This window comes from Brassica napus, chromosome C2 (assembly GCF_020379485.1).
Source record: "Brassica napus cultivar Da-Ae chromosome C2, Da-Ae, whole genome shotgun sequence".
NCBI lineage: Eukaryota > Viridiplantae > Streptophyta > Magnoliopsida > Brassicales > Brassicaceae > Brassica > Brassica napus.
The window spans coordinates 1,782,468-1,801,745 of record NC_063445.1 but is presented as its reverse complement, the minus strand read 5'-3'; the positions used below and the strand labels follow the sequence as shown (position 1 = coordinate 1,801,745).

The following is a 19,278-nucleotide window of genomic DNA, read 5'->3' as shown; positions in this document are numbered from 1 at the left end:
TAACATGCAAACATGTTAAACTTAGATGGATTAAGTCTAAAAGCTATAATATTCTGTAAAATTAGACACATAAGTATGTATAGGGCGATTCCTCCATTATATTAAAATCCAGCTTTCCACACACATAAAAATATACATTCACAAAAAAGTACTCATTAAGAAGAAAGATGAAAAGGATTGGTCCTGCTCTAATCGAGAGTTAAATTAAACTAATTAAAAAATCCGCAATTTAAGGATTCGTGTCCCCATCCATCTAATATCTCCACATTCTCGTCCTTCTTCGAACTCGTAAGAATAACATTATCCCTAATCCTCAACACCGTCCATTTTGGCGCGAGAGCAAAAAAAAACAAAAAAAAAAACAGAAGAAGAAACATGTTTGTAAAGATCAACTCCACGTGTTGGTCGCCTACAGTTCCACGTAGCAACTATGAGGATGACATGATACATGGGTGGGCTAGTCACATACTCCCTCTGTTTCAAAATAGTTGATGTTTGGTTCAATGCACAAGAATTAAGAAATACACTTTTACCTAAAAAAATAGCATTTAAAATATAAACTAAAACAAATTCAACCAATTATGAAGAAAAATATAAAACATCATTGGTCACACAGTTTTCAATAAAGCTAAAACTAATATAAAATATCAAAACATCAAGTATTTTGAAACATCTAAAACTCTCCAAAACATCATCTATTTTGAAACGGAGGGAGTATTTATATAGCAAGTAGCAAGTAGCAACTAGCAACTAGCAACTAGCAACCTATTAGCAACTACGGGGACGGGACAAGAGCCTCCGGGCGCCGCTCAGATCGTGGGACTACATAAGTTCATAACATAAAATGGCTTAGCTGTTGTCTTTCTTATTTAAAAATCTAAAAGGCCCTTTAAACAAATAATTCTGATTGCTATTATTTTTTCTTAAGTACAGTAGCTGATGTTTTTTGTATTATAGAAAATGGGATTGGTTTTCGACAACTAATTCTGTGCCATTACAGTTGTTGTCCGCTCCATTTAATTGGTGAAAAATGGGGTTTTATTCATTTTTAATACATAGTGTCGTCCGTCTTTATGGTTTCTCCTTTCACAAAATTCAAATTATTGATCATACTTCCCAACTGAAACTGAACTGAAGAATATAGTTTCAGATTAATACAAAAATATTGTAGTATGTTCGTTGCATTGTGGTACATGTGCTACCTTTGATATGCATAAAACATGAATGCCCTGAACCAATAATTCAAATATTTGTGTACGTTCGTCAAACATCGACATTCCATGTAGACTATATAGAACCACATGCATTATAAATTTAATTATTTCAGAGAAGAGGTAAAAAAGAAGTAAATCATTCATTCATTTTCTGTGTATTGATAGCTACGGAAAAAAAAAAGAAATGATCATTAACTTTGAATTTCACGTCCAACAGTACAAAAGTTTGGAGTCTTCATCAAACCATATCACGGACCTCGTTATTGTTATTCTAAAGTGAGAGTTATTATAATCATCCGATATATTTCTGAAAGCGTCACACAGTACACATACCCCTTTTTTTTTTTGCTAAATGTAAATATCATATTGAGATAATTGTTATACGTAGCTAGATAGCAGCCATTATACAACGCTTGTTACCCAGGCAAAACAGTGAAAAAAACAAGGTCACAAGAGAACAAATTTTACCAGATTTCAGCAGGTTTAAACTGACACTTTGTTATACTCTACTTATATATAGTTATAAAGAGTACATCATTGCCATGCACATGTAAATGTAAATGTAACCTAATTCGTGTTAGTTGATAGTTCCATCATTATTACTAATTTACTACCATATGGTTGCATGGTGAATGACAAAAAAAAAAAAAAACAAATCGAGTTGCTTGTGTAGAAGCTTATAACTGAACTGATTAGTTGTCTCTTGGCCGTCTAGTTGAAAAACCAATCTACAATCGTAGAGACTAGTCTCATTATATAAAAAACCGGTTAGTCCATTGGTTCGGTTTATCAAAGAATCGGCCAAATTATGAATCCAAACCGGTTAATGATCGTTAGTTATTGCCGCGCAAGTTCTTGTTACTTTTCTCGAAACATTTAAAAAGGTAGGGTCCTTGATTTCATCGGAGCGTGACGTCAACGCGCAGCCTCGTAAAAAACAGAGAGATGTGGAAATTGTGAGACGGGATCGAAACGTGTCGAATTCTCTGTACTCTGATTCGGTCCTGAGAAAGTAAACCAACGTGCACAGAGTAACGAGCGAGAAAGAGAGAGAAGAGAAAGAGAAAGAGTTTCGCCATTAGAATAGTAGAGAGCGAATATAATATACATTGACCTCTCTGTCTCTTGAGCAAGAAGCACATGCTCCTTGGAGTTTTTTTTCTTTCTTCTCTCTATCATCTCCGTAAAATAGCATTTGTTTTTTTGCTCCTATCTTTCATAATTCACATGCACCTCTCTCTCCCAATGCCAATCTGAAGTTTTATTTACTCTACTCAAAGACGACGCCGACTCTCTTCAGATCTACTCATTCATCTTCCTCTTCCTCTCTTCATTCTCCAGCATAAGGTAAAACTTCTGATCCAATTCATTTCAATCAAATTGTTTTTTCTTTTTTTCTTCATATCATTCTGTTTCCACCTTTGACTCCATCCATTTCATGATTCTGTTAATACACACATGATGATCCAATTAATAAAGTTTCATCCTTTCTTTAAATTTGATTCTCAGTTTTTTTTTTCTTTTCAATTAGCTAATATTTTCATGTAATAATATTAAATCTATGATCTTATTAGTGAATCTATGATCTTCAATCTGAAAAAAAAAAAAACTGATCCAGATTTTTTCTTGGTGACTCTCAAAAAACTTTCATCTTTCCCAAAGCTCACCTTTTTTTATTTAACTGTAATTTAAAAGTTTCCCGCTAATTACTTCAATCCCTATTGGTCCACATACTTTAGTCCTTTTTCAGACAGAGATACATTGTTCTGACTTGTAATCTCCTCTGTGTCTGAATTGTAGTGAATATAGTTTTTTTTTGTTGCTATATGAAGAGAAACGCTCATTAAATGGTCTGCGAGATGGAAACTGATCAACAGACCGAAGAGATGGACGTCGAAGTCTTATCTTCCATGTGGCCAGAAGACGTCGGAGGAACCGAACCAGACAACCAGTTCAACGTCGAGAAACCCGCAGGAGACTCGACACCTTAAAAGAAGTCGAATTCGCCGAGAAACGCACCATGGCGGATCTAAAACGTTTACCTGACCTCCTGAACACAACAGACCAAGGCTCCTCTCAGCTCACCAACCTCGTGAAAGCAATGGGAGTATATGCAAGACCACGCGGTTAGACTATTGCGAGAAGAGCTCAAGATTTTGACTAAGCAAAGAGAAGAAGCCGAGGCCAAGGAGCTTAAGATCATAGAGGAGCACAACTTCGAGACCGAGGAGCCTGAGAATGTTCCGGTTTTGGATGAGAGTAGCGATCTTTTCCGCAGGTTTAAGGAGAAGAAGAGGGATAAGTTGGTCGGTAGGAAGAGGATTGAGATCGATGAGGAGTTTGATACTGTTGCGTACTGGAAACAGAAGGCGTTGAGCTTGGAGAAGATGCTTGAGGCGAGTACCGAGAGAGAGAGGAGGTTGATTGAGAAGCTTAACGAGAGTTTGAAGACTATGGAGAGTCACTCGGCACCGGTTGAAGAGTTGACTCAGAATCTTAAAAGAGCTGAAGGGTTCTTGCATTTTATTCTTCAGAATGCTCCTATTGTTATGGGTCATCAGGTAAGTAAAATGTTTGATTCGCGTTTATTCACAGATTTGTTGATCGTAGATCAAGGTTCTAAAAATCGGTATAAGAAGCAACTCAGTCTTAATCGAAACCATTTAAAAAAAATAACTGATTTATATTATTCAAATCAGTTTAAACTGTTATAAATCGTCTAAAATTAGTTTTAGTCGATATAAATTAGTCTAAATAGGCAATAATGTTAGTTCAAATTCACAATTTTGTCTAATTGTTTTTTTTTTTGTATATCTAATTTTGATAATTAAATATGAAAACTAAAATATTTTATATAAGTGTAATTATACATAAAATAAATCAATAATTAATTAATGTTTCTCTGATTCTCTGCTTTTTTTTTTTCAGGATAAAGATCTACGCTACTTGTTCATCTACAATAAGTTTCCTACACTACGAGAACATGTAAGAGACAAAGTAAGTTATGTTCTTGTTTGTCTTCTCGTTTACTGATCATGTTAATACTCAGGACATATTGGGGAAAACAGACGTTGAGATATTCCATGGAGGTGGAGTTAAAGAATCCGAAGATTTCAAGAGAGAAGTTCTTGAAAAAGGAAAAGCTTCAAAGAGAGAGATCACATTCGAGACAGACTTGTTGGTTCAAAGACTTTTTTGATATACGTTGAGCCTGTTTACAACAAAGCTCGCGAGAAAATCGGTATAAACTACATGGGATGGAAGTAACTGATCAGGTGAGGAAGAGAGAAAAAATGGCTAAACTTAGAGAAGACAACGCGGTGAGAAAGGCAATGGAATCAGAACTGACCAAGACCATTCACATTACTGAGGAGACAATGAGAGCTAAGCAGATGCTGGCGACGATGTCTCATGAGATAAGATCACCATTGTCAGGAGTAGTGGGGATGGCTGAGATACTTTCTACTACAAAGCTGGATAAAGAGCAGAGACAGTTGTTGAATGTCATGATCTCTTCTGGTGATTTGTTGTGCTTCAGTTGATTAATGATATTCTTGATCTCTCCAAGGTTGAATCAGGTAATGTTTTCAAGTTTTGGTCTTGTTGTGTGGTCATTTTTCAAGATTCTTGATGACATAACCACATTGGACTGGTCTATTGGTAAGCGGACTTTGAGAAGACTTGGGTTCGAAATATCCCAGGATACTAAATTTGTGTGGCCATGCGGATATAAGTTCATGATTTGGACCTCATTTGAAAATTTATCGATAGTGTCTATCAGTAGACTGCACCTACCATTAGAGTACCTACCATTAAAAGATTAGTTGGAGTCCTTCCATAGGCTTGGGATACCCATGTTAATAATAATTAAAAAAATTCTTGATGACGTATGGTGTTTTTGTGTGTTGTTTTTAGGTGTGATGAAGTTAGAAGCTACCAAGTTTAGGCCAAGAGAAGTAGTGAAGCATGTGCTTCAGACAGCTGCTGCATCTCTGAAGAAAGAACTGACATTAGAAGGGAACATTGCAGATGAAGTCCCTATCTTGGTTAGTACACAAAGAGATAATGTGGTAAAGTCGTTGTAATCTAACTTCTTTTTTTTCATGTTTTTAGGTAGTTGGAGATGTTCTAAGGATCCGGCAGATTCTCACCAACTTGATCAGCAATGCTATCAAGTTTACACATCAAGGAAAGGTTGGCATCAAACTCAAAGTGATACCAGAACCATCCTTTGCAAATGGTTTGGAGTTAAACGCAGACGCTGAAGAACAAAACGGTTTGACTGAGACTGAGACTTCGGTTTGGATTCGCTGCGATGTTTATGACACTGGAATTGGAATCCCAGGTAAGCCAGAAAGCTCCATAACATCAAAATACAAAACTCCAGCTAAGCTAGTTATTGATACGGTCCATGTTTTATTGTGCAGAAAATGCTCTTCCTTGTTTGTTCAAGAAGTACATGCAAGCAAGCGCTGATCATGCCAGAAAATACGGTGGAACTGGTCTCGGTCTCGCCATTTGTAAACAGCTGGTAGAGCTAATGGGAGGTCAACTTACTGTGACGAGCCAAGTCGACTTAGGTTCAACGTTCACGTTCATATTACCCTATAAAGTTGCAACATCGAATGACCATTCGGATGATCAAGATGAGTTCTCTGATATGGTGGATCATCAACCCGAACCAGACGACTCAACCGAAGGATACTTCCAGTTTAAACCGCTTCTAGGATCTATATACTCTAATGGCGGACCGGTCATTGGCAATAACTTCTTACCTCATAAAGTTATGCTCCCTAGTCCTGTTAAGCTCATCAACGGTCAAAGCGAGGCTGTTCAGGTTGAAAACGGTGGTTATATGGATGGACCAAGACATGAAACCCGGTCTGGTCACTGTCCTGAATCACCTCATCATATATGAGAATGGGAATGGTCCATGTCCCTCTAAGGAAAGCGAGTCTTGTAGCAGTTCACAAGCTAGCTCAGAAATGGAGTCAGAGTTTACAGTTTCATCTCCTAGGGAAGAGGAGAAAGCTGAGACAGTGGTCAAAGAGACATCAAAGCAGCCAAAGATTCTGCTTGTGGAAGATAATAAAATCAACATCATGGTTGCCAAGTCGATGATGATGAAACAATTAGGCTATACCTTTGATATTGCTAATAATGGAGTTGAAGCTATAACTGCTATTAACGGTTCTAGCTACGATTTGGTACTCATGGTAAGACTATTATTCTCTAAGATCCAAAAGACTTCTCCTTCTCAAACTCACTTAATCTAAAAAAGGCTTATGAATCAACTTGGGTTCACAGGATGTGTGCATGCCTGTACTGGATGGTTTAAAAGCTACAAGACTGATCCGTTCGTACGAACAATCTGGGAACTGGGATGCTGCAGTAGAAGCTGGAGTAGACATCAAGACACTGGAGGATAAGCAACTCTGTGTGCGTTCCACAAACCGGCTGCCTATAATCGCGGTTAGAACATATTCTTCAAATAACATTGAACACAGAGCTCTAATGGTTAACTTTAACGAGTAAAATGGGTTGTGGATTTTTTTTTGCAGATGACGGCAAATACATTATCAGAGAGCTCAGAAGAATGTTATGCAAATGGTATGGACTCTTTTATTTCGAAACCTGTAACGTTGCAGAAACTAAAAGAGTGTCTAAAACAGTATCTGCATTGAGAGATTTCAGAGTTTGGTAGTATGTGCGTGCTGTGTATAAAATGTGTAGGGAAAAGTTTTGGAGAGCTATACAAAGTAGCTTGCTCTCTTAGAGATGTACAGTATCAATAAAAAGCTTTGTCTTCTTTATTTATTTGTGGGAAGTTTATGGCGAGAGAAACAAGAAAACATTTTATCAGAGTTAAGCAGCCAAACTCTACATAAACAACAAGAGAGCATAATCAAGCTGGCTTATCTCGATTTCTGTTGGCTGTAACGTTGTATTCCATGAACATCTACAATCCCTGGAGGGAAGACTGGATCCGTAGCTGCTCTAACCGCAACTTTTGCAACCGATTCAACATTCACCGGAGGTGTGAACAAAGGTCCGACTAACGGGAGCTGGTTCAGCGGTTTTGCTTGTTGAAGAACCTACAAAAAAGCCACAAGCATGATGAATAAAGAAGGCTGTGTCTTTTGAGAGATATTGCGGTAAAGAAGGAACTCTCTTACCATCTCCATTGGTGAGCCAAAGACTCCCAATGGGATCTTCATGCTCCCAACGCTGCGAGTTCCATATAAAACCAGGCCGCAAGACTATCCCTGCACAACATTAACCAAAAATGGTTAGGAGTCATAGAGAGTTTCGTAATTATGACATGTAAGCTTACCTCCATAAGCAAATCTTGTGAGCAGCTCGGTCTCAGCAGCTCGCTGTAAGGATCAAAAGATATGTCTTAAGACAATGTACCACTAACCAAAAAGGGCTATGCAAAAGCTGTTGTATACCTTTCCCTCATAGTATCCGCTCAACAAGTAGTTGGCTAGACCGAAATCAGCAGCAGAGATATAGACAAATCTTTTCACACCTAATGAACAAAGTGTACCCAATTAGAACGCTGGTAAACTATTGTTCATCCAATATATTTTCCAAGATGCCATTGTGCTTAAAGTTGTAGCACACTAATTCACATAACTTGTGTTTCCCCGCTCCACTAATCCTTACAAAAAGCTCGAAGAGCAACTAAGTATTGAATGCCCTATGGTCACTCAGTGTGTATCTTAGAAATATCACATGGCTATCAAAAAAAATTGGCCTATGAAAGTATTTATACAGCTCTCTGTAATGCAAATAAAAAAATATGCATACCTTTCTCTGAGGCAGCTCTAATTGCGTTGATATTTGCAGTCCCGTTAATCTTATACATATACGAGTTTGAACCAAAACCACCAACACAAGAGATCTGCAACAATTCATTCCGAATAAATTATAAAAATGTACAGTTCAAAACACAAAAGGCTGCTAAGTAAGCTACATTATTCCGGATTACAGAGAAAAAAGACATACCACAGAAGTCACTCCATCAAGAGCATCTTTCAATGAATCAGATGACAGAAGGTTTCCTGAAGAAAAAAAAAAGTTTAAAATATATAAGAGGAAAATGAAGATAAAGGAAATAATCCAGCAAGTTCCTAAAACATGTTGAGGAGTTAGTTAACAGTACCTTGATGCCATGTTACTCTACTAGCCCATGACTCTTGTAAAGACGACTTACCTGATCTATATAACAACCCATACAAAATGGTTAATCACAAATAAATCAACTTCTGACATAGATTAGCTAAACAAGATTGAACACCTGCTAAGGCTAGAGACAGATAAGCCACGATCTAACGCTTCTTTACATACATGTGATCCAACAAAGCCATTTCCACCAAGGACAAGCAACTGAGAAGAATCGAAAAGCGTAAAGTTCCAAGATCATGAACAGATAATCACACTATGTTACCTTCTCAGTAGGAGGTGGAGGCACATGTACAGTCTCTGCTTCCTCCACACTAAACGGCTCATCGATTTTGTTAGAGTCTGTAGAGAGATACCTCCCGCCGCCACCGTATGATGCAGAAACGAACCTAATCTCAATTGCAACGACGAAAGCAAGAATGAATTAGCACAATCACCAAACCTAAATTACGGGGAAGAGCCACTCACCGTGTCTGAGCGAAAGACGATTTGAATCGGATCAAACGCGAAACGATCGTCCTCATTGTTTGGATTCGGAGTAGGAGAGAGAGAGAGAGAGAGTAGAGAGTCTGATGTCGACGGAGACGGAGACGGAGGAGTAACGGCCAAGAGCGCGGACACGTCGCCTCTTAACAAGCCTCCACGTAGACACTCTTAACCGGGAGGCTACGAGAGTCGCGCGCCTACGCGAGATCCATACTAAATTATTTGGGCTTTAATTCAAATGGGCCGAAGATAAATTTTCCTCTTTTTTTTTTCTTTTTACATCGACGTAGAACTGTTTTGTCGGCTTGAAAATTCACACGTTCTTGACGCAAACGGATAAACATCACGTGAGATGCATACTGTGGGTGAATGGGGTGACAAGGGTTGAATACCTCACTAATGGTGACAAGGGTTGAATACCTCACTCACTATTGCAATACCGGCCCGCTAATTCGTTCCCATTCATAAATTAACACATCAAATCTAAATTGTTTTCCTAAAAATGTAAAATGAAACCTTATGTAATAAAACAATTCAGAAATCAATATTTTGTTGGGTATTCTTCAAAAAATATATATATATATATTTTGTTGGGTAAATGCAGCATTAAACCTTACCAAAGAAGCAAAGGCTTCAATTATTTGTCTTGATATTTTGTTTTTGTTAGAACCGACCACGTTGACTCGAGTGGACTCACATTGCTTTCCGAGTATATCGTCTATAAATAAGACCGTAACACGGAGCTATCTACACACCAAACTCGAACAAGTCCAATCCAAATCCAAGAAAAGAGATTTTCAAACAGAGACTTGTGTCTTGATGATGATGGGAGGTACGATGGGTTCGAGCATGGCAAGTTTGTTCTTCCTCTGGGCAACTTTTCAGCAAATGTTCCCTGATCACCTCAAGATCGCAATCAAAGAGTTCTTTTTGTCTACACTCCAACAAGTCTCTTTTGTCCAAAGATTCTCCGACCACATCATCAACTTCTTCTCTCCTTACGTTGTCATCAGCTTCCCAGAGTACGAAGAGTACCGTTTCAACCACGCTTTCGCCGCCATCGACACTTACCTTGGCGCCAAAGCAATCGACAAAGCCCATAAGCTCAAGGCGAGTCAGGTCAAAGAGAGCAAAGGTCTAGTTTTAAAACGCGACGAGGCTAAAGTCAGAGATGTGTACCAAGGAGTACACGTCTGGTGGGAGCTTGTGACGACTGGTACTGATCACGATGGAGACAGAACACATAAGCTCACTTTCCATAGACGTGGGTTGGAGATAGTAACCGGATCTTACATTAACTACGTGGTGGAAGAAGGGATATCCATCGAGGCCACGACCAAGAAGATGAAGCTGTTCACGAATAACCCTAGTCTCAACTGGGATACCACTAGCAAGAAAAGCTTGTGGAGACGCATTGATTTTGAGCACCGGCGAGTTTCCAGACATTAGCTATGGATCCTTGGAAGAAAGAAGAAGTTCTGAGCGATCTCGAGGCCTTCAGAAATGGGAAAGAGTATTACAAGAAGATTGGGAAAGCTTGGAAGAGGGGTTACCTATTGTACGGACCACCAGGGACCGGTAAAACCACGATGATCGCAGCTATAGCAAACCATTTGAACTATAACATCTATGATCTCGAACTCACGGCTATTAAAAGCAACTCAGAGTTGAGGAAGCTCCTCACCGCGACATCAAGCAAGTCGATTATCGTGATCGAAGACATTGATTGCTCTTTAGACCTAACAACGGGAGAAAGAAAGAGAGATGGTGATGACTTGAGCAGCAAGAAAGATAGTGAAAAGAAGGAACAAAGCGAGAGCAGAGTCACGCTCTCGGGGCTTTTGAATTTTATAGATGGTATATGGTCGGCTTGTGGTCAAGAGAGGATTATCATATTCACGACGAATCATATGGAGAAACTAGACCCGGCTTTGATCAGGAGAGGGAGAATGGATATGCATATTGAGTTGTCTTATTGTAGCTTCGAGGCGTTCAAGGTTCTTGCAAAGAACTACTTGGATGTTGATTCTCATCCTCTGTTTGGTGAAGTTGAGTCTTTGCTTAAGGATACAAATGTCGCTCCAGCTGATGTCGCGGAGAAACTGATGGCCAAGAATCAAAGAATAGAAGTAGACGGGTGCCTTGAAGACTTGGTTCAGAGTTTGGAGAGGAAGATGAAGGAACAGAGAGGTCAAGATGAAGATTAGCTGGTCAGAAGAAGAAATCTGGATTGTTTTAGGACAACCTCCGACTTATCTATCTTTTAATATATTTATGTAGTGTCTGATAGGATTCTATTACTGTCTCCAGCATGTTAGCGTACGTTACTACCTGAATTTAAACCTGTTTGAATGTGATGTATGAGTTTTAAGAATATCTGTTTTTGAAGACCAATATTTAAATATAAAATTAGCAAGATTTAAGTTACAAATTACAAACACAAACCTAAATGAAGAGTTAAATCCAAATGTATAGATGTAATCATAAACATACATTTCATATTAAATACATATGTAATCCTAAATCCAACCACAATCAAGGATCTGTGAGTTTGTTTGCTGTCTTTTGAGGGAACGCTATGTACCTTATCGGAAACTCAGAAGTGTGCATTATCTGGTTTATTCACTCTGATGATGTCCTCTGAGTCGACCTGATCTTGCTTACTTTCACTGGATGAGATCTTAAGTTCTCCAACTTGCGGCATTAGATTAGCTTCGTTGGATGACGAGGAGCTGGGGTGGCTTGATGAAGCTGTCTCCAAGAAACGGACGATGACACATGTGATGTTGTCTGCACTTCCTCTCTTTATTGCTTCTCCCACAAGTTTCTTCGCTGACTCCTCTGGATCTTCAACTTCCTTAACCATCGCAACTGCTTCCTGCATAATATAAAGATTGTGACAACTAACAACTATAGAGGTTAAGTAAAAGAAGCAATTTAAACGTTACAGACCTCATTAGAGAAAACATCCCATAGCCCATCACTTGCTAGGATCAGAAACTCAAGAGAATCATCAATCTTTTGCCTCCTGGATTTCTGGATCAGCAACAACGTATTGCTTCAGAAGACGATCACCAAATGCACGAGAAACTGCAAGAATACCTCCAACCCTCCAAGTTCCTATTCAATTAATGAAAGCAAACACCAAACACACATACATTTAAGACTATCTATTGAGAAAAAGTATGAACCAACAACAACTGTTACATACCTGCCCACATCACAAACCCACCAGCATTCTCAATCCTTTCACGCTCATCACTTTGGTCTGGTTTATGGTCCCTTGACACAGCAATGGCTATAACCACACAGAATCATGAGAAAAAAAAATCATCTGAATAATTACAACAAAATAAATAAACAATCATAACTGATGTACTAAACAAATTAACTACCATTTCCGCCTCTGCTGATAACAGCTCTTGAATCACCAACGTTGGCAACAATTAAACGATCACCAATAAGTATAGCCGTCGAGGCAGTGGAACCAGCGTCTCTATTGTGACTATTCTCTGACTTGAGAAGTTCAGAGTCTGTATGGTTATAAGCATCAGCTGGAAAAAAAAAATTAACGCCAATTAGACCGCAGCATGGATAAATACATTGTGTTAAAAAAAAAAGTTTGTTCAGGTTCTTGAGGGAGTGTACTTATAGCTGACTTGGTGTCAGAGATGAACTTTGGATGAGTGATTAGATTACTGAAAAGATGACGCTTCACATACTCAGCTGCTCTGGCTCCACCATGGCCTGCCAAAAACAACAAGTATACAGTCATCCCAAAACTAAGCCTACAAGCACTACCAGAACCAATCTTAAGGTCATGCATGACTCATGGCACAAGTGAACCATCAAGATTCATAGGGTGAACGATCTATTTCCCTATCAGAACTATCGTATAGCATCAGATACTCACCAAACTATAACTTCGTGCTAAAATTCGATAAGTTTAAATTGTAAACTTAGTTGGTTATTAGTAAATCGATTAAAACCATGGTCTATGGATAATTAAGTTCCCGACTACCAATTTGGGGAGAAATAAATTTAAACTTATGATTTGGGGAGAAATCATAGTTTGATGACGAGATTAGTTTTCTTGAGAGAGGTAAACATATACATACCATCAAAAACTCCAAATAAACCAACGATTTGTCCATCGATACCGTCGATCCTCGTCTCGAAAAAGTCTTCCATAGACGATCTCTTCCCAGCGGAGCTCGCGTATCCATAGCTGAATTTTCCGTTCTGGCTGAAACCGAATCATGTTAACAACACAAGATCGATCGAAGATCCTCGATAAGAATTCAAATGATCAAAACAGAATCAATCACGTGAGAGATACGTAGATCCAATTCCAATCGAAAACAAAAGTGAAACCACAGCTAGAATCAAATAATCAAGAGGCGGTTATGAGATTGAATTTGACCTGAGACCTCCGCCGCTCGCCGGAGTTTCAACGGTCTGCGTCGGGTTGGAACACGACAACGCCAAATCCAGATATCCCATAGCTTCTTCCACGAAAATTTCAAAAGGTAAATCTGCTCGGGATGTTCTCGTCTAGCCTGAAACTTCCATGAAAGAATCACGAGGAGAGAGAAGAAGAAGAAGATGATGATGGGGGAGAGATTCACGTGTTTGATCGACGTTTCGAGAGCATATTCCGGCGAACGATTCATGGTAATTATAGAAAGTAGAAAGATCTTATCACAGAAGAACGAACACACACAAGTCAAAAACCGCTTAACCAATGGCGCGTTGACAGATACTGACACGTGGCGCTCGTTAACCGGTGGTTTGACTTTAATGTTTTATTAACCATCAACATTGACCATGGGCCTTAAAAATGAGCCCATGGACCTGTACTTTATTAACTTAATTAAGGATAAGACTATTCCTACTGCCAAACAGTAGCGTAAAATAGGTGCTTTCATATGGCAGGTATCTTCAGTGGCGTGAAACAGTCTGTTGATCCTTTTCTTTCCATCAACACAGAAATGTAAGTCTCTCTGAACCAAGATTCTACTGCAGAGCGCTAGAGAGTTGACTAGAAGATGTAACCAAGAGTGGGAACCACCACTGTCTTGGATCAACAATTTTATCTTAGCTGTAAGTGATATTTGAGTAGTCAGATTTTAAAACACAAAGATCACAATGTGGAATATGTCATAGGTTGAACTTTGGTTTTGTGAATAAATAAAAAGAGGTTTATTGATTATTACCAGCTACAAATGTCATCTTCACGCCAACTAGTTAGCTTTTACTGAATATGTTGTTTAGTTTTAGTTTTTTACTGGACCTATAATTAATAATTCGGATCAAAATTATTCATAACTACTAATATTTTATCTATGTGCTTGGATACTCAAAATCCAGTATAGTGTATGAATTCAAACTATATTTTTAAAGATATGATTATTATATATTTTCAGTAATTGTTATTTTGTAATATACATGTAAAACTGTTTAATAAATATACTTATCAATCTATCACTCGCTCACTCAAATTACACGCTTAAATAATATTTAATGATTGTGCCAAATCCTTAAAATAAGTGTAACCATTTTTTCCTCTCTTTTTAACTACAACCATTCTGAGCAAAACCTATCCGTCCACCCGCCCTATCATACACAACTTGTAGCGTCATTTGCTGGACGCTCCCAAAGATGGCTAAGTCACCATCGTTGCCATTGCCTGCAAACGCCAAGCAAACATGCGATGCATTCAACGGATACAAAATCCCATTTAAGCCAAGTTCCACGGTGGTGCCGCCTCCGAAGGAGAACGAAACTTTCGGGACAGACATCGTGTCGAAACCTTTGGGATCGTAACACGTGTCCAAGAGTTCTACCGCGGATGCAGTCGTGTAGTTCTTCATGTTTTCCTTAAACGCGCCTCGCAATGCTGCATAGGCCTTGGGAGGGAGGCGAGTGATCACAGTGCCGGAGTCGATTATAGCACGAGGGTGTGAGAACACGGTTGATGGAATCTCCAGTTTCTTACCTCCCACGGTGATGCTTACTATATCAAGACCATATAAGTGCGTTTTTGGTAAGGATTTGATCGGCGTGTACTTGACGGAACTAGAGATTCCAGTGGATCCGAAGGTGAGATGGCCGGTTCTGTCGGGAGAAGGGAAACAATAAGAGAATATATTATTGTACTTGTTCGCTGTCTGCGAAGGAAATGAGAGTACGTGGCTGCTAAGGCCGAGTAGTCCAGCAGTGTTGTCGTTAATGTTAGCCTCTTTTTCACTGCAGCCAAAGTGAATGCCGGAGAAGACATCAGCGGTCGTTACGGTGAATTTATCCTCGGCGAGGTATCCCTCGGAAGACGAGTTATCATTGTAGTCGATGCTGTAGCAGCAACGAGACGCCGAACAGGGAATATCTAATCGAGGGGATAAAAATTTAAAACTCGGTTAAACGTAACAAAAAAAAACTGTAAAAATCGAACCTGTGGATCTGATATCATCACTACACACTCGAGATGTAGATGATACTGTGTTGAAGGAAGTAGACGATGAAGGATTAAAGATGTCTTTGTTTTTAGAGTTGCAAGCTAAACTTATATATCTACGGGATCTACCGCATTGCCTGCACTTTGTCCACGTCAAATCGCTGCCAGTGTCTATGATCAGTGGCTGGTTGTGTGTAGGTGTTCCGATTCCGATTGTCACGATGTAGCTCCCCGAACCGAGATCTTCCTTGCTCTTGCTCTCGTCCTTAACCGGTAAACCGGTTTGTGTAAGTCGGTCTTCCAAATTATTTGTCAGCTTTGAGTGGATAGAGTCCACTCGTGCTTGGTCGCGTCTGAGGATGTCTGCACGGTCGAGTTTAACAGCTTTGCCGCTCCTGAGAGGCGAGCACGCGCCGTGCTTGTGCACCACGCGCAGCGACGACTTGGTATCATATTCTGAGCAAGAAACTCATGTAAGCAAAAGACCCACAAGACGCCTAATAGAGTAAACTTGTTAGTTACCTTTTGAAGAAGGAACACAAGAGGATGAAGGAGAAAGAGAGCTGAGCTGGATTGTATGATAATCAACTCTTCCACTCTCTCTTTCTTGAGCTCCCTCTGTAAAACCCCTGTTGAGATATACACAGAGGAGTATTATGATATTCAACAGATTCCTAGCAAAGCTCATTTTGCTATTCCTCACAGCAATGTTATTTAAATTGTCGCTCAATTACGTGCAATTGATTGGTTTTATTTTATAACAAATATGTGTTGCCGGTTAAGCTCTTTGCTACCACATATATATCAGATAAGTAATGGACATGACGACGCCATTTCGTTTTTTGTCTTAACTTTGGCGTGCGTACTATAGGGGTTGTAATAGTCAACGACATACGATTATGTGGTTGTGGCTCTATACTCCCAAGTTTTCAAGTTTGGCGTGCTTATAACCAATATTCCACTAAATGTTAAATGTCATTCTGTGTCTATATTCCAAGTCTCAGAGTATGTAAGTCTAGCCGTTCTAAAGGGGTTGTATTGTTAAACCCACTAAATAATTGACTGAGCACTGACCTAAGTCAATTGCAAAGTATGCCACTGACCTGAGTCAATTGCAAAGTATGCAATGTTAAGACAATGCCCAAAGAAATTGAGTTTTTCAACAGTTTGAAATTTTTAATTTGAATTTGCACACAGCTTCTCCAATAGAAGGTATAACTGTTTTGTTGTATCATCCACACAAATTTATTTCTGTACACTTTACTTCACAGGCCCATAACGATTTCAGCCCAATTACACACTTGAATAACGGATAAAGCTAATTAATGCCAAATCCATATAATTAAATCCACCCCTTTTTTAAGCTTTAACTACACCCATTTGGAGCAAACCCGACCCGCCCGCCCGCACCATCGTACACAACTTCCAGCGTTTGCTGCTGAACGTTCCCAAAGATGGCAGCGTTAGTGTCATCGCTATTCCCCGCAAACGCCAAACAAACCTGCGACATCTTAAACGCGTATAGAACCCCCGTCGATCCAAGCTCCACAACCGCGCCGCCGCTGAAAGAAAACGCCACTTTCGGAATCGTAACCGTTTTTAACCCGCTGAGATCGAAACACGTGTCCAAGATCGAGACCCCCGACGCGCTCGGATACTGACTCATCTTCGCCTTGAACGCGTCTTTCAGCGCCGCGTAAGCCTTCGGCGGGAGACGAGTGATGACGGTTCCGGAGTCGATCAAAGCCCCCGGAGTTGAGAACACGGTGGGAGCGATCGCTAGCTTCTGACCTCCGACGGTGATCCCGACGATGTCGAGGCCGTAGAAGGACGTGCCTTCGGTGATGGTGGAGATCGGAGTGAACTTGACGGATCTGGAGATTCCGGCGGTTCCGAAGGTGAGATGGCCGGTGTAGCTGGCGGAGGAAGGGAGGCAGTAGGAGAAGATCTTGTTGTATGTTGTTGCAGTCTGCGACGGGAAGGAGAGCTTGTCACGGCCGAGTCCGAGAAGTCCGGCGACGCCGGTGAAGAGTCCTTGGTTGTTCTCGCCGCATCCGAAGTAAACGCCGTCGAATACGTTGGAGGTCGTTAGCGTGAACTTCTCCTTCGCGAGAAACCCGACGGAGAAGGATTGATCGCCGTATTGAATACCGTAGACGCACGTCGAAGCTGAGCAGCTTCCAGAGTTACCTAATCTCGGCGGGAAAAAAAACGGTTAAAATTGGGAAACCGGTTTAACATAACCGGATTAAAATTGAAAAACCGGTTAACAAAAAGTAAACCTGTAGCTGAAGAGAGAGAAGTACACGCGGCCGAAGAGCACGAGACGTTGTAGTACGAGGAAGACGAGGACGGGTTAAAGATTGGTTCCTTTTGAGAATAGCATGTTTGAACGCACGGCTCGCATTGAATCCACGTCAGATCGCTTCCTGTGTCGAAGATGAGAGACTGGTCGCGTTTCGGTGTTCCGATTCCGACCGAAACGACGTAGTTTCCTGATCCGAAGATGCTCCCGTCTTTAGCCGGTAGAGCCGTTGACTTGCTTTGTCTAACTCTGTCTGTGAGCTTCTTGGACAGTTTTGAGTGGATTGAGTTTACGCGCGCTTGGTCGAGTCTGAGGATCTCTGCATGGTCTGGACTCGTCGTGGCCTTGTCACTGGTTAAAGACGAGCACGTGCCGTGCCTGTGCGTCACGTGCAGTGAGGACTTTGTATTAGACGCTGAGTAGATAAGTTCACGTTAGACACAACAACAAAAATGCATACAGATTCTCCAAAAATAAACATTAGTATTATGGTGGTCGTTGATGTATTATTCATATATTATCTAAGAAAATAAAATAGAAAATTTCATTGTGATGTCAATTATTGGAGTCAACGTCACAGAGTTGTATTCATATTAATTAACTCACTTAACTAGCTAGCAAAAGTATTCATATTTTCAATCAAGCATGTATTACACATCTAATAATCATGTGCCTTACTGGCAGTAATTTGGCCGTGATTGTAACTTAATTGATATTAAACAATACCTCCATATGATCTTTACATAATAAGGACGACAAATATATAAAAGGACATACGAATAACATATTTATCTACCGTATGTATATAGCATAAACACAATGAATAATCATAAATTGAATTGACTAAGAAAATACTACCTCTGGTGGAAAGAACACAAGGTGATGATGATGAAGGGAAGAGAGAGCTTAGTTCTATAGTATGAGTTAAAATCTCTCCACTCTCTCGTTTTTGAGCTCCATTAGCACTACCCCAGTTGAAACATACACAAATGATTATTATGATATTCAATACATTCCTAGCAGAGCTCATTTTCTCTCCCTCTCTTCTTTGTCCCTTACAATAATAAAAAGTGTGACTCAATGCATGACAATGGTTGGTCCTTTATAAGCAGGCTCAAGAAAGTCTCTAGTGGAGGTTGTTAAACTTTAGAAGCAATCCAGTCATCCACATATCACATAAGTTAGGGGACTCCAATCGTTTCACTAACAAGTTGGATAGCGACACATCATCTAGCAAAGGAGCATTATTGTTATTTTTGTGTGTTTTGTCGTTCACACACCAAGCACAATATAATTGGATAGATATTCCATTACGTGAGTAGTAAACCTAGTAGGTGCCAAATAATGCATGGATGTGTATGGTGCTCATATATTAATTTGTGACATAAAATAAAGTTTCAATTATTTGCATCTCCAACGATAACACATGTTATTACTAGTCCTTTAATTGATGTCTCACTAGTTTTCATCATGATATTTCGGCCAGACGTTGGCGGTTGGCATATATAGTCAATTGATGAGTCTCTTATTACTAAGAATACAATACAAAGCAATAGCTAAGGGTGATTTAAACTAAATACATTTAGAGTAGTATCACTAGTTTTCATCATGATATTTTGGCCAAACATTGG

The 19,278-nt window shown here is 39.7% G+C and overlaps 2 protein-coding genes and 5 pseudogenes across 2 annotated transcripts; 2 read left to right on the top strand and 5 right to left on the bottom strand.

Annotated features, from left to right (window-relative positions):
* LOC125581754 overlaps positions 1–450 on the bottom strand; it is a 2,752-nt pseudogene extending 2,302 nt beyond the window's left edge.
* Positions 451–2,899: 2,449 nt separating this feature from the next.
* LOC125581406 lies at positions 2,900–7,078 on the top strand (annotated as a pseudogene).
* On the bottom strand, positions 7,003–9,075 carry LOC125581407 (annotated as a pseudogene).
* A 556-nt stretch (positions 9,076–9,631) lies between these two features.
* LOC125581405 lies at positions 9,632–11,245 on the top strand (annotated as a pseudogene).
* Positions 11,246–11,264: 19 nt separating this feature from the next.
* On the bottom strand, positions 11,265–13,581 carry LOC125575377 (annotated as a pseudogene).
* Positions 13,582–14,282: 701 nt separating this feature from the next.
* Positions 14,283–16,192, bottom strand: LOC106383289 (aspartyl protease family protein At5g10770). The gene is made up of 3 exons (XM_013823410.3): positions 15,865–16,192; positions 15,340–15,798; positions 14,283–15,273 (listed from the first exon to the last, which is right to left on the bottom strand). The coding sequence occupies exons 1-3, from the start codon at positions 16,028–16,030 to the stop codon at positions 14,462–14,464; spliced, it is 1,437 nt and encodes a 478-aa protein (XP_013678864.3). The 5' UTR covers positions 16,031–16,192; the 3' UTR covers positions 14,283–14,461.
* A 348-nt stretch (positions 16,193–16,540) lies between these two features.
* On the bottom strand, positions 16,541–18,796 carry LOC111202791 (aspartyl protease family protein At5g10770-like). The gene is made up of 3 exons (XM_022695732.2): positions 18,506–18,796; positions 17,625–18,062; positions 16,541–17,532 (listed from the first exon to the last, which is right to left on the bottom strand). The coding sequence occupies exons 1-3, from the start codon at positions 18,675–18,677 to the stop codon at positions 16,709–16,711; spliced, it is 1,434 nt and encodes a 477-aa protein (XP_022551453.2). The 5' UTR covers positions 18,678–18,796; the 3' UTR covers positions 16,541–16,708.
* Positions 18,797–19,278: the final 482 nt, after the last annotated feature.

Excerpts from the sequence above, each read along its gene's own strand:
- LOC111202791 (XM_022695732.2), bottom strand. The coding sequence starts at position 18,677 with ATGAGCTCTGCTAGGAATGTATTGAATATCATAATAATCATTTGTGTA. Across the intron at positions 18,063-18,505 it reads TTGTGTTCTTTCCACCAGAG|CGTCTAATACAAAGTCCTCA; the intron begins GTAGTATTTTCT and ends TTATCTACTCAG. Across the intron at positions 17,533-17,624 it reads TTCTCTCTCTTCAGCTACAG|GTAACTCTGGAAGCTGCTCA; the intron begins GTTTACTTTTTG and ends CGCCGAGATTAG.
- LOC106383289 (XM_013823410.3), bottom strand. The coding sequence starts at position 16,030 with ATGAGCTTTGCTAGGAATCTGTTGAATATCATAATACTCCTCTGTGTA. Across the intron at positions 15,799-15,864 it reads TTGTGTTCCTTCTTCAAAAG|AATATGATACCAAGTCGTCG; the intron begins GTAACTAACAAG and ends TTTCTTGCTCAG. Across the intron at positions 15,274-15,339 it reads TGATGATATCAGATCCACAG|ATATTCCCTGTTCGGCGTCT; the intron begins GTTCGATTTTTA and ends CCCCTCGATTAG.